The 12,775-nt window shown below is 43.6% G+C and overlaps 2 protein-coding genes across 2 annotated transcripts in view; one reads left to right on the top strand and one right to left on the bottom strand.

Annotated features, from left to right (window-relative positions):
* Positions 1-12,775, bottom strand: part of SLC4A9 (solute carrier family 4 member 9) — a 105,169-nt gene that overhangs the window by 52,122 nt on the left and 40,272 nt on the right. The gene's annotated exons all lie outside the window — the stretch shown is intronic.
* LOC138792706 (RUN and FYVE domain-containing protein 1-like) overlaps positions 9,227-12,775 on the top strand; it is a 51,190-nt gene continuing 47,641 nt past the window's right edge. Inside the window, exons 1-3 of the mRNA XM_069970430.1 lie at positions 9,227-9,422; positions 10,878-10,995; positions 12,053-12,154. Coding sequence (XP_069826531.1) covers positions 9,266-9,422; positions 10,878-10,995; positions 12,053-12,154 — 377 coding nt within the window. The 5' untranslated portion in view covers positions 9,227-9,265. The remainder of the gene's footprint in view (positions 9,423-10,877; positions 10,996-12,052; positions 12,155-12,775) is intronic.

Genomic DNA, 12,775 nt, shown 5'->3' on the forward strand with positions numbered 1-12,775 from the left:
CCTAATGACTGTTGACCTCAGGCTTTTCTGTGGCAGCCATTTTGTGACAATGACATCATCAATAGGGAGGCGGGTCTAAGCCCTGTTAAGCCAGCCTCCCTTTGTCAGATGACTCAGGATGCTCAGCAAGCTGTAAGCCATCTAACAGTTTTACAGAGTCAGTTAGACATCACAGGAGACCAAGTGCATCATGGGAAAGCCCAAACCAGGAAGCGAAGAAAAAATGAAGACACCAATGAGAGACCCGGAAACAGTGGGAAATTCAAAAGGACACAGACTCAGGAGGGATGGTGAATGGGAAAACTATGTTTATGATTCAATTTTTTTTTTTTTTTTTTTCATCAGCGCCGGAGTACCCCAAATCACAGATTTTCGGTCATATCATATCTAGAAAAATTGCAAAAAAAAGTGATTAAAAAGTCTATACGTAAGCAAGCTACCAATGGAAAGTATAGATCATAGCGGAAAAAATGACGCCAAATAGCCCCATAGGTAAAAAAAAAAAAAAAAAAAAAAAAGATATAAGGAAGGTAATAAAGCAATTTTAAACATTTTAATTCTTTAAAAAAAAAAAGGTTTAAATTTTTTAAAAGTAGTTAAATAAAATAAAAGTTATATAAGTTAGCTATCGTTGTAATTGCACTGACTTGAGGAACATAGATAACATGCCAGTTTTACCATGGGGCGAACAGTGTAAAAAAAATACAGCTCATATGGATCTGTAGGTAAAAAAATGCTTCGGTTTTAAACACGGGGAGGACAAAACAAAAGTGCGAAAACAAAAAGTGGCCCGGGAGGGAAGGGGATAAACTTGCTGTTAAGGCCCTATTCCACGGAACGATTATCGTTCGTATTCAGCCGATATCGGCCGCTACGAACGATAATCGTCCGGTGGAATAGAGTGCAACGATCAGCCGACATCGTTCATGTCGGCTGATCGTTGCAGTCGCTTGTTTTTCAACATGTTGAAAAACAAGCGACTGATATAGCAGCGATCTGCTGCCGTAGCTCCGTTGAATAGGAGCATCGGCAGCAGACGCTGCTATATCCTATGGGCTGCCTGGACGATCAGCGATCCCCCGGGCAGCCCCCCCGCAGCTCCCCGCCGCCCCCTCCCGCACTCACCCGCTCGCTGCAGCCGCGTCGAATAGCGGCGGCAGCGAGCGGGGAACGAGGAGCAAATGAGCGCTGAGAGCGCTCGTTTGCTCCTCTAAACGACCTGTGGAATAGGGGCATTAGTTAATTGAAGAAATTCTTTCCAATTTTTGCTCACAGTCATGTGGATATCTATGTGTATAGCATCACTCCTATAGCTGCACTGTAACTGGGATCTCTGGAAACCTGTATCTACCCTGTGGACATGTGACTGCATCATCCAGTGGTGGAGTCTGAAGAGCCACTTGACTCATTTACAAAATGACTTCTATTTATTTAAAGTGCCACCCTATTTAGTATTTTATGTATTAATTTGTATATCTGTAAGCAAAACTTTTGAGATACTGGTTGACAAGGTGAACTTTACACAAAGCGTTACAAACTTTTGCAGTTAATAAAATATTTCATTGTATATGAGAATTCTGTGAGCAGCATTCACTGCACAGGGATAAAGAGAAAGCTCTCATGGTGATCTATATCCGATTCAGGAGAAATGCCAGTGGTCCCAGTATTGCAGCCATAATATAGATGATAAAATGCACCTCCATTACAGCTCTACCAAAGTGACATTACTAGAGATTAACAAACCGCCCGTCTAAACAAAGAGGAAAGCTTTGTTTGATGGGCAAGCAGCTTATCAGCCAGCTGCCTTTAACCCCTTAACGACCGCGGGCGTAAGTGTACACCCCGAAAACCCGTGCCTTAACGCAAACGGGCGTACATTTACGCCCGCGGTTTCCCCCGATCGCTGCGTGTACACACGCAGCGATCGGGGAAGATGGCCTGCTATAATGTATAGCAGGCCATCCCTGCTTGTCGGCACGGGGGGTGATTAACCCCTCCCGTGCTGACGATCGCCGCTATTGGCTGACCAATTCAGATCAGCCAATGGCGGCGATCTGCAGCTTTCCGGGTCATCGGTGACCCGATGGCCCGGAAAGCAATGGCGGTCGGTGCTGTCCGAGAACGGCACCGACCGCCATTGCTGTTAAAAGTAATAGTGGCCACAATGCCACGTCCCGGCCGGCCGGTCACGGCGATATAAGTACCCCATGAAGGGGGGCTAGGTAGCTGAGGTGTCCAGAGCAGGTATTGACCCATACTCACCTGATCCAGCGTCCCGATCGCGTCCTCGTCTTCGGCTTTTTCCGGCGGTCCCCTTTGGTAATCATCGGCTCCAGCGTCGTCAAACTTCGGCTTTTTCCGGAATTTGCATTCTACTGCCCCCTAGCGGCTGATAAGTGTATATAATACACATATCAGTAGCTATAGGGTTGAAGTTTTTTTTTTTTTCCCAAATTTTTTTTTTTATTTTCCGCACCCTATCCGCTGAATGCTGATCAGCATCGCACTAAGTGCGCCGCTGATCAGCAACTCCTCCTTTTTGGCATAGGGTGTTTTTTTCCTATATCCTACAGCCACGGTCTGCTTATAAGTGCCGCACATAAGTGCGGTATTTATCGGCAACTCCTTTCTTGGCGTAGTTTTTTTTTTTATATTTAATGTTAAAAAAAACATGTAAAAAACACCATTACACTACACGGAATAAAGTTTTACACTACACCACTACACATTTACATACCCCATATACTAGTCCCCGTATAAAGATGGCCCCCAGGGTGTTTTCGTTGTCGGATGCATACGCTATTATTGCCTCCGACACCGAAACAGCCAGTGAGGATGAATGGGGGGGATCCTTCTTTCCTCCATTCATCCTCATCCTCCAATGACGTATCTGGGGGTAGCGTAGCGTACGCTGCCCCCCAGACACGTCTTTTCCGCCAGTACCGTCCCAATAAGAGATGACGGTATGGCGTGAAATTTTCCAAACTCTGTGAGAGTACCTCACGGTACACTTACAGATTTAGGGTACGTGCACACTGCGGAATGGCTAGGGATAACCTTTTGTGCATTCCGCAGCTGGCACCCACCGGCGGACTGATGCAGGCGCGCGTCTCCGGCCGTGTCATAGATTCCATTCTATGCACGGGCGGATTCCATCGTCCGTCCAAAGAATGAATACATTGGACGGAGAGCGGAATCCGCCCGTGCATAGAATGGAGTCTATGACACAGACGGAGACGCGCGCCCGCATCAGTCCGCCGGTGCGTGCCAGCTGTGCAATGCACAAAGGATTATCCTTCGCCATTCCGCAGTGTGCACGTACCCTTAGAGTGTATGAAGGAAGGGACACCCGAATCCTGCATACCCCCCCCCTCCCATCCTCGGAGTTAGTGGGAAGATTGTTCGGGAACTGATCTTCCCACTGCTGGATAAAGGTTACCACCTGTACGGGGATAACTTTTATACCAGCACCCCCTCTCCCGGTCCCTCGCTGCCCGAGCTACTGTAGCTTGCCGCACGATCCGAAAATATCAAAAGTAGTAATAGAGCCCTAATATTTAGCAGCCATGGAGCGGCCCCAGCGCTTCTGGATATGAAGGACCCCGTATTGCACCAGGGCAACATTTTCCAGGTGACGTCCCCCACACTGGAAAACAGGAGACCCAGAAGAAGTGCAGAGTGTGGCGTAACAGGGGGATCAGGAAGGACACCATTTTCCAGTGTGACACCTGTCCTGATTGCCCCAGCCTCTGCATACTGGATCACTTCAAGGCGCACCACACGTCATTGGGGTTCTACATTATCTAAATTCTGTCCCTTATTCCTATTTCAGGGGTCACGTTGATCCAGGGATTATTCTGATTGCCATTATGGAGTCGGGAAGGAATTTTTCCCCTGTGATGAGGCTACTGTCGTCTGCCTTACGAGGGTTTTTTGTCTTCCTCTGGATCAACACAGGTTGAATTTGATGGACACCTGTCATTTTCAATATAAACTATAAACTAATAATTGGCCTAATACCCCCAAATAAATTAATAATTGTCCCTTTTCCCCAGCTAAATAGGTATGGCCGCCATTCCCATTAGAGGATGCCATGATGCAATTACAAAGCCTCTGTGCGGCCAGGACAGTAGAAACCCCCCACAAGTGACATTCTGGAAACTACACCCCATAAGGAATCTAACAAGGGGGGCAGCGGGGATATGGCCCCCTGGTGACGGCCACATTTTGGACGTGAAAATGAAAAATATAGTATTTTTTATTTTCACGGCACATGTTCTACATATGTGCCTGTTACCAGTGGGGTCCATATGCTCACTGCACCCCTTGTTAGATTCCTTATGGGGTGTAATTTCCAGAATGGGGTCACTTTTGGGGGGTTTCTACTGTCTTGGCAGAACAGGAGCTTTGTAATTGCGACATGGCCTCCATCCTCCATTCCAGCCTCTAAATGGCGCTGTCCCTTTGGTGGCTTGCCCTGTGCCCATATGGCACATTATGTCCACATGTGGGGTATTTTCGTACTCAGGTGAAATTACCCTACACGCTTTGCGTTTATTTTCTTTTTTAACCCCTTGTAGAAATGGAAAAAAAATCAAGGCTAGACCAACATTTAGTGTAATTTGTTTTAAATTTTTACTCTAAATCATTGATCTTGTCTTAATTTTTTTTATTTTCACAAGGGGCTAAAAAAATAAAAATTTGTAGAGCAATTTCCCCTGAGTACGGAAATACCCCACATGTGGACATAAAGCGGCATGCGGGTGCAGGGTAAGCCTCCAAAGGGAAGGAGCGCCATTTGTTTTTTTGAGGCTGGATTTGGCTGGAATGGATTTCGAGGGGCCATGTTGCATTTAAAAGGCCCCTGTGTTGCCAAGACAGTTGAAACCCCCCACAAGTGACCCCATTATGGAAACTACACCCCTCCGGGAATGTAACAAGGGGTGTCGTGAGCATATGGACCCCACTGGTGACGGGCACAAATGTGTAACAATGTGGCGTGAAAATGAAATATTACATTTTTTACACTATAATGTTGGTCTAGCCTTGAATTTATCATTTTCACTAGGGGTTAAAAAAGAAAAAAACCACACAAAATATGTAGAGCAATTTCCCCCGAGTCCATAAATACCCCACATGTGGACATAAAGCACCATGTGGGCGCAGGGCAAGCCTCCGAAGGGAAGGAGCGCCATTTGGATTTTGGAGGTTGGATTTGGCTAGAATGGATGATGAACGCCATGTCGCATTTACAGAGCCCTCGTGCTGCCAAGAAAGTGGAAACCCGCCACAAGTGACCCCATTCTGGAAAATACACCCCTCAAGGAATCTAACAAGGGGTGCAATGAGGATAGGGACCCCTTGATGACGGGCACATTTGTGCCGTGAAAGTGAAAAAATGAAAATTTTCACTTTCACGTCACATTTTTCCACATTTGTTCCCGTCACCAGTAGGGTCCATATGCTCACTGCACCCCTTGTTAGATTCCTTGAGGGGTGTAGTTTCCACAATGGGGTCACTTGTGGGGGGTTTCCAGTGTCTTGGCAGCACGAGGGCTCTGTAAATGCGACGTGGCCCTTGAAATCCATTCCAGTGAAATCCAGCTTCCTAAAGCCAATTGGCGCTCCTTCCCTTTGGAGGCTCGTCCTGCGCCCCCTTGGCACTTTATGTCCACATGTGGGGTATTTCTGTACTTGGGAGAAACTGCGCTACATGTTTTGTGTTTTTTTTTCCTTTTATCCCTTTGTGAAAATGAAAAATTAAAGTCTAGAACAACGTTTTAGTGTAAAAAATACTTTTGTCTTTTTTCACGCCATATTGTTGGGAAAATCTGTGAAGCACCTGTGGAGTCCAGATGCTCACCGCACCCCTTGTTACATTCCTTGAGGGGTGTAGTTTTCTGAATGGTGTCCCTTTAGGGGTGTTTTTTAGGTTTTGGCACCCCAGAGCCTCTGCCAACCTGAAGTGGTACAGTCAGAAATAACCAAATATAACGGAGGCGTTGAAATTCACTAGGCGCTCCTTTATATCTGAGGCTTGTGGTTGCGTCAAATAGCGCAATAGGGCCACATATGGGGTATTTCTATAAACTGCAGAAACGGGACAATAATTATTGGGGTGCATTTCTCTGGTAATAGGTTTATAATTATGAAAAATATTGGATTACAATAAAATCTCTGCACAGAAAATTAAAATTTTCAAATTTCTTACACACGTAGCTTTTATTTCTGTGACTCACCTAAAGGGTTAAAAAACTTTCTGGATGTGCTTTTGCAGAGTTTTGGGGGTGTAGTTTCTGAAATGGGGTGCGTTGTGGGGCTTTCTAACATACAGTCCCCTCAAATACTTCAAACCTGAACAGGTCCCTAAAAATATCTGATTTTGAAATTTTACTGAAAATTTCGAAATTTGCTGCTAATGTTTTACGCTTTCTATTGTCTAAAAAAAATTAAATATAGTTTAATAACAACATAAAGTAGACATGTTGCTAATGCTATTTAATATATAATTTATGTGGCATAACCATTTTCTGTAGTTTTAAAGTTGGAAAAATGCATTTTTTTAAAAAAATTTTCACGTTATTTTGTTTTTTTTTATAAAGATCCAGCTTTTCCTGACACCGGGGGTAGAGCGTTAAATTAAACTTGACGGTTGCTGCAAACAGTGGATGTTATTTTATACATTGTGTGAACCAACAGCCATTGTTTCTATGGACTCATTGAAATCATTGAATAATGAAAACAATGGATGTTATTTTAAATTCAAATGGCAGCCGTTATTTTACAGCTTACAGCAGACATAACTGCTTTTCATCAAAAATAAAGCACCACACCTGTCTCAGGTTCACTCACTTCAAAGGAACTGAGCTGCAATATCATACACAAACTGAGAAAAACAAAAGTTGAAGAGAGTTGTAAAATACTTTAAAAAAAAAAAAAAAAAAAAAGCTTAACCCTTCTTTTACTTACCAGCTGCTGTATGCCCTGAAGGAAGTGGTGTATTTCTTTCCAGGCTGACACAGTGCTCACTGCTGCTGCCACCTTTGTTCCTGACAGGAACTGTCCAGCCTTGCAGGAAACCCCCATAGAAAACATCTCCTGCTCTAGACAGTTCCTGTAGAGGCGACAGCAGAGAGCTCCTTGTCAGATTTTGGAAAAAAAAAAACACTTTCTGCAGGCCATACAGCAGCTGATAAGTACTGGAAGAGTTTTTGTTTTTTAAAGAAGTAAATAACTAATCTATATAACATATATACTACTACACATATCGTACATTGTCATGCACTGTACACACATATATAAGGCAGCATAATCCACACAACTCCTCCATACGCTATACGCTACAGCACTACTACACCGAGCCTCCTCCTAGACGCTCCACTGTCACTCCGGTAATGTCTAAATCTATGTCAGGAGATTGGCTCATAACTCCTCCTGTACACGTGACCGATCACATGGCCATGGATAATCACGGTTCCTTTAACCAAGCATCAGCAAGAAATGTCCCTGGCTGAGACCCGTAGTTTGGACTGGGCGGCGCTGCTTCCTTGTTTTCCTGTGATGGCAGGCGGCAGCTGAGAACACTATTCTGCACTTTTACAACTTTTGCACGTCACTAGAGGTCAGTGGTTTGCGGCAGCGCTATTGTCTTCAGTCATAGCCTGCAGGGCACGCTGCACTTGTGTCTGCTCCTGTGTGTCTCCGGTACACTGCCTCACACGGCTGTCATCTGTGCTGGCGGCGTCCTGTCAGTGAGAGGGCTGCGGAATCCCTGCCACCTGCAGCGCTGTCTGTGTCAGTCTGTACAGGGTCCCCACCTGTCTCATCCAGCACGCAGGCCCCACCAGCCCAATGCTTGTCTCTCTGTCTGTCTGTTTACCTGCTATTACACTGTTTTATTGTACAACGATTTCCTTGTTCCAGTTTCTTACCAAGTAATGAACCCAATGGGTGGTGAGGGGGGACTGTTCTGATAAACATGGCCCAGCAGCCCAAGCTGTACATTGTGGTTGTGAATGCAGGTACAATGTAGAGAGTCCATGGCTGCATGTGATACTGGGGATAGTGGGGGAGGATGTGCACATCCCGGACACCTTCACGGCCCAACTATAATGGCAGGAAGAGGAGAATGACCGGAGGACATTGGTGGCCGCCCACCACGTACCATATGGTGTTTTAGGAGGCGAGTGTCATTGCCTTCTTGGTGTGTTGCCCAAGGAATCTTTGGTGGTAGATTCGACCCAATTTGTACATAAGAAAAAACAAACTAATTTCTAAAAAGAGAGCGAAGGATGGACAGACGGAGCTAAGTATGGAGAATAGTTTTGCATACAGATGATTGGGTGTGTATGGTGCGGTGTCAGCCATACAATGCCCATCCTGTCCGGAGTCTATGAGAAAGTGACACAATACGATAAAAGAAAGAACTTTCAATAATTTGCCTCAAATTCTTTCTCCAATTGACTACACATACTATAGTTACAGACAGAAATCTGTTAGTCATTAGTAGGTTCTTCCGCCATCCTGTGGATCACTGTACATAGCATAGTGCCAGCTGCAGAACGTCCCCTTTACCTTTTTACCTCCTCCTGTGTTCAGATGTTACAGAGTTTGTGTCCTGAGATCCAGGCCAAACTCGCAGTAAGACACGTATGTAGAACTGTGCAAGCACAGCTTCTGGCCTGTGACCGTCGCAGTAACTATAGGTGACACTGGATAAACAGTAAGCGGAGACGCAGCTGGACAGAATTCAATAGCTTCTCATGAACTATTGAACATAGAAAAATAAAGGTATCTGCAAACCTTCACATAGTCATAGTTCTATTATCAATTATGGTTGCTGATATTGCAGTATCCATCTCTGGGGATAAAGGCTGACCGTCCCCTGGTATATCACATCAGCGAGTTGTAGGTGGGATTCTCATACTATACAGTTACTTTAGCCTGTACAAGTGAAAAAGCTTCACACGCCTAATAAACTTGCTGCTTGTGTCTTGTATTTGCAATCCATCAAGCAAACATTGACTTTTGCCACCTGCACCTTTATCTATACATTTACCGTCCGACAATCCAATTATCCGATGAATGTCCGTGCAACCGAATCGTTATTGATGTTCGATGGATTGCAAATAGAAAGATAATCTGGAGTTTTAATTTTTTCTACTTGTATGTATCTATGTTGCTTTCTTCCCTTTGGTAATGTAAATGTTTACTTTTGCATTTTTGCATACTTTGCATTTTTTTTGTCTTTTAAAGAGTAATCAGGATGGATGAACGGGCCAACCTAATGAATATAATGAAGATCACTATAAAGGTCTTGATCCAGTCGGCCCTGAATCTGGACAGAAGCCTGGATTCGGATTTCCCTCCACTGCAGCAGTTCTTCTTTGTTCTGGAGCACTGCCTGAAGCATGGCCTGAAAGGTAACGTCTGTGCATCAGGAATTCACTGTACCTTCTACCTATATTTTTTTTGCCTCTCTTAACCCCTAAGGACACAGAGCCACGCGATTATGGCACTGAAAGGGGTGATTGCGACAGCCGTCATTAACAGAGAGCTTACTTCATAGAACCTCCGGACCTTGCATACAGGTACGTCATGGGAGCCTTTCACTTAAGGACCAGTGACGTACCGGTACGCCAGTGGGTGTGGCAGCACTATAAAGTGAGCTCAGGAGCTGAGCTCACTTCATAGCGAGTGGGGACCGGCTGCTATCAGCAGCAAGGTCCTCACTGTTAATGATGGGCCGCCACAGTCGCAGCCTTTAAATGTCAGTGACAGAAGCGCCACTCCTGTCACTGTCCGATCGGGACCTGCGCAGTGTAATGCGGGGGCTCCAATTGTTGTAACTGATTGCTGGAGGTCTCTTACCTTCCTCCCGGCAGTCATTTCGGTGATCCATGCATAGAGTCTTCCACAGGCAGGCTCTATGCAGCTATCACTGATAACACTGATCTATGCTATAACATACCAGTGATCAGTGTTAGAAATGTAATGTAAAATTGTTAAAGTCCCTAGGGGGGGACTTAAAAAGTGTAGAAAAAATTTAAAATTTAAAAAAACATTACCATAGCGCCCCCCACAATAAAAGTTTAAATCACTCCCCCTTTCCCATTTTAAAAATAAGACATATCAAAATAAATAAACGTATTATATACCGCATCGTGCGTAATCGTTCGATCTATTAAAATATAACAATATTATTCCCGCATGGTGAACGAAGTAAACAAAAAGCGGTAAGAACGCCAGGGTTTTTTAAATTACATTTTATAAATGCATCCGACCTACAAAAATATGGTACTAATAAAAACTAGAGATCATGGCGCCAAAAATTACGCTCCATACAGCCCTGTATGTGAAAAAATAAAATCGTTATAGGAGTCACAATAGGGCCATTGTAATCACACCTATTTGCAAAAGAAAAAAAAAAAAGTTTGACGTCACGTCTCAAGCTGCAGCTCAGACCAGGAAGCGGCAGCCGGACAGGAGAACAGGGCGGCACGATCCGGGACCCGGCGCTGGAATCGGGGAGGTAAGTGACTGGCGGCTTCTATATCCACCCTCTCCCCGGCCGAACACTGAAAATAACCCCAGCCCGGTCATCCAGGATTACAGTGCCATATGTGTCCCCAGGTTGTGTGTGAGCTTATTACTTTGTTTTCACGTTAATGAACCTGAGCTGCAATACCAGGGGCACGAACTGTGGCACTGTTACTAGAAGCAAGCACATGTGTTCTAATGCTGTACAACCCCCTTTTTTTCTGTTCCTAATAGACGTAAAGTTCGACAGTATGCTCGATAATTACCTGCGCAATGTACAATTCCATTTACATATATTGTACAGTTCTAAAGGCATATTTTAAATGATCTTTTTGCAGTGAAAAAGAGCTTTATTGGCCAGAATAAATCTTTTTTCGGCCCTTTGGAACTGGTTGAAAAACTGTGCCCTGAGTCAGCGGACATCTTTACAAACATAAGGAATCTTCCTGAAATTAAGTAAGTAGAACACAGAAGTGAAACTCAGCCTGCAGAAAAATGTCTACTAGTATAACTGTACAAAGGCAACTGTATAGCAAGGGCCAGAACTGTAAGGGGACGTTCACACTTACCGGATCCACAGCAGATTTCATTTAAATAATTGAACACCGCATCAAATCTGCACCATCAAATATGCTGCGGATCCTGTAGGTGTGAACGCACCCTAAGGCTACGTTCACACTACGTATATTTCAGTCAGTATATGTATATTTCAGTCAGTATTGCAACCAAAACCAGGAGTGGATTAAAAACACAGAAAGGATCTGTTCACACAATGTTGAAATTGAGCGGATGGCCAAATATTTGCTGTTATTTTAAAACAACGGGCTGTTGTATTGAAATAATGTCAGTTATTTACTGTTATATGGCGGCCATCCACTCAATTTCAACATTGTGTAAACAGATCCTTTCTGTGTTTTTAATACACTCCTGGTTTTGGTTGCAATACTGACTGAAATATACTGACTGAAATATACGTAGTGTGAACGCAGCCTCAAGCTGTATTGGTTTCCTACCAGTTTTGCTTCTACTCCATCAAATACACCAAAGTACAGAGAAGCTGAAATTATTAAATAACCTGTATTAGTCTACTTATACTGTGTAGTTACTTTTAATCTGGCACCTTTTAGAAAAACATGCAGTTTATAGGTCCCTATTACATGAGATAATTTCCTTTGTAAAACCAGCAACAATCAGCCAATACGTGGGAATATGTCAGATCGTTGGCCGATTAGTTCTTTTGACCGTTGCTAACATCTATCATTATCAGCCACACATCTCTCTGAGTACAGAATGCACTTATTTTCCCCCTGGATGTATGTCACTATATGTGGAGGGAATGCATTGCAAGTAAGGCTGCATTCACACGTGGAATGCCTGTTACGGAAGTATTTCTGAACATGAACTAACAAATAAGTTTATTGTTGAACATTGTCATAGTTTTTAAATATGTACATTAATATTGGATGTCAAACAAATATTTTTATGCTAAATAGTTAAAATTCTTGTTTTTAAGGACCTCTGTTGGTAGAGGGAGGGCTTGGTTGCATCTTTCATTGATGCAGAAGAAATTAGCTGACTACTTGCAAGTTCTTATTGATCACAAGGATCTGCTAAGGTAATCTTAGGATAACACAATAAGCATGTTGATATCCTTTATCCTGTGAAATCTGGTATTTATGGAACCCCAAGAAATATTGTTCCTGGTGATAAAGAATAGGCAGTAAGGGCATGCCATTGATAAAGTTAAAAGTAAAGTTTTTGTTTTTTCCCTGTACTTATTGCATCACTTTTATCAGTAAATTATGTTAGTAATACTGGCGTTTAGACATTTGTATGTCATGGCAGTTATACCCACAGCAAGTGTGAGAAGCACAACCCCTATGTTGTAAGTAGGTGCATAAGTGCCAGAACCTGGTGACAACCCCCTTCTTATCCAGCACAAATTAAAGTCAGCACACCATATTGCGTGAAATGCAAGTGTTGAGATTTTTTTCCCCCCATGTTTTTACAGAAAAATTTACTTTGCTTAACCCTTTAAGGACATGGCCCATTTTCGTTTTTACGTTTTCGGTTTTTCCTCCTTGTGTTTAAAAGGTCATAGCACTTGCATTTTTCCACCTAGAAACCCACATGACCCCTTATTTTTTGCGTCACTAATTGTACTTTGCAATTACAGGCTGAATTTTTGCATAAAGTACACTGCGAAACCAGAAAAAAATTCCAAGTGTGGTGAAAT

The sequence above is a fragment of the Dendropsophus ebraccatus genome, chromosome 1, assembly GCF_027789765.1.
Source record: "Dendropsophus ebraccatus isolate aDenEbr1 chromosome 1, aDenEbr1.pat, whole genome shotgun sequence".
Lineage (NCBI taxonomy): Eukaryota > Metazoa > Chordata > Amphibia > Anura > Hylidae > Dendropsophus > Dendropsophus ebraccatus.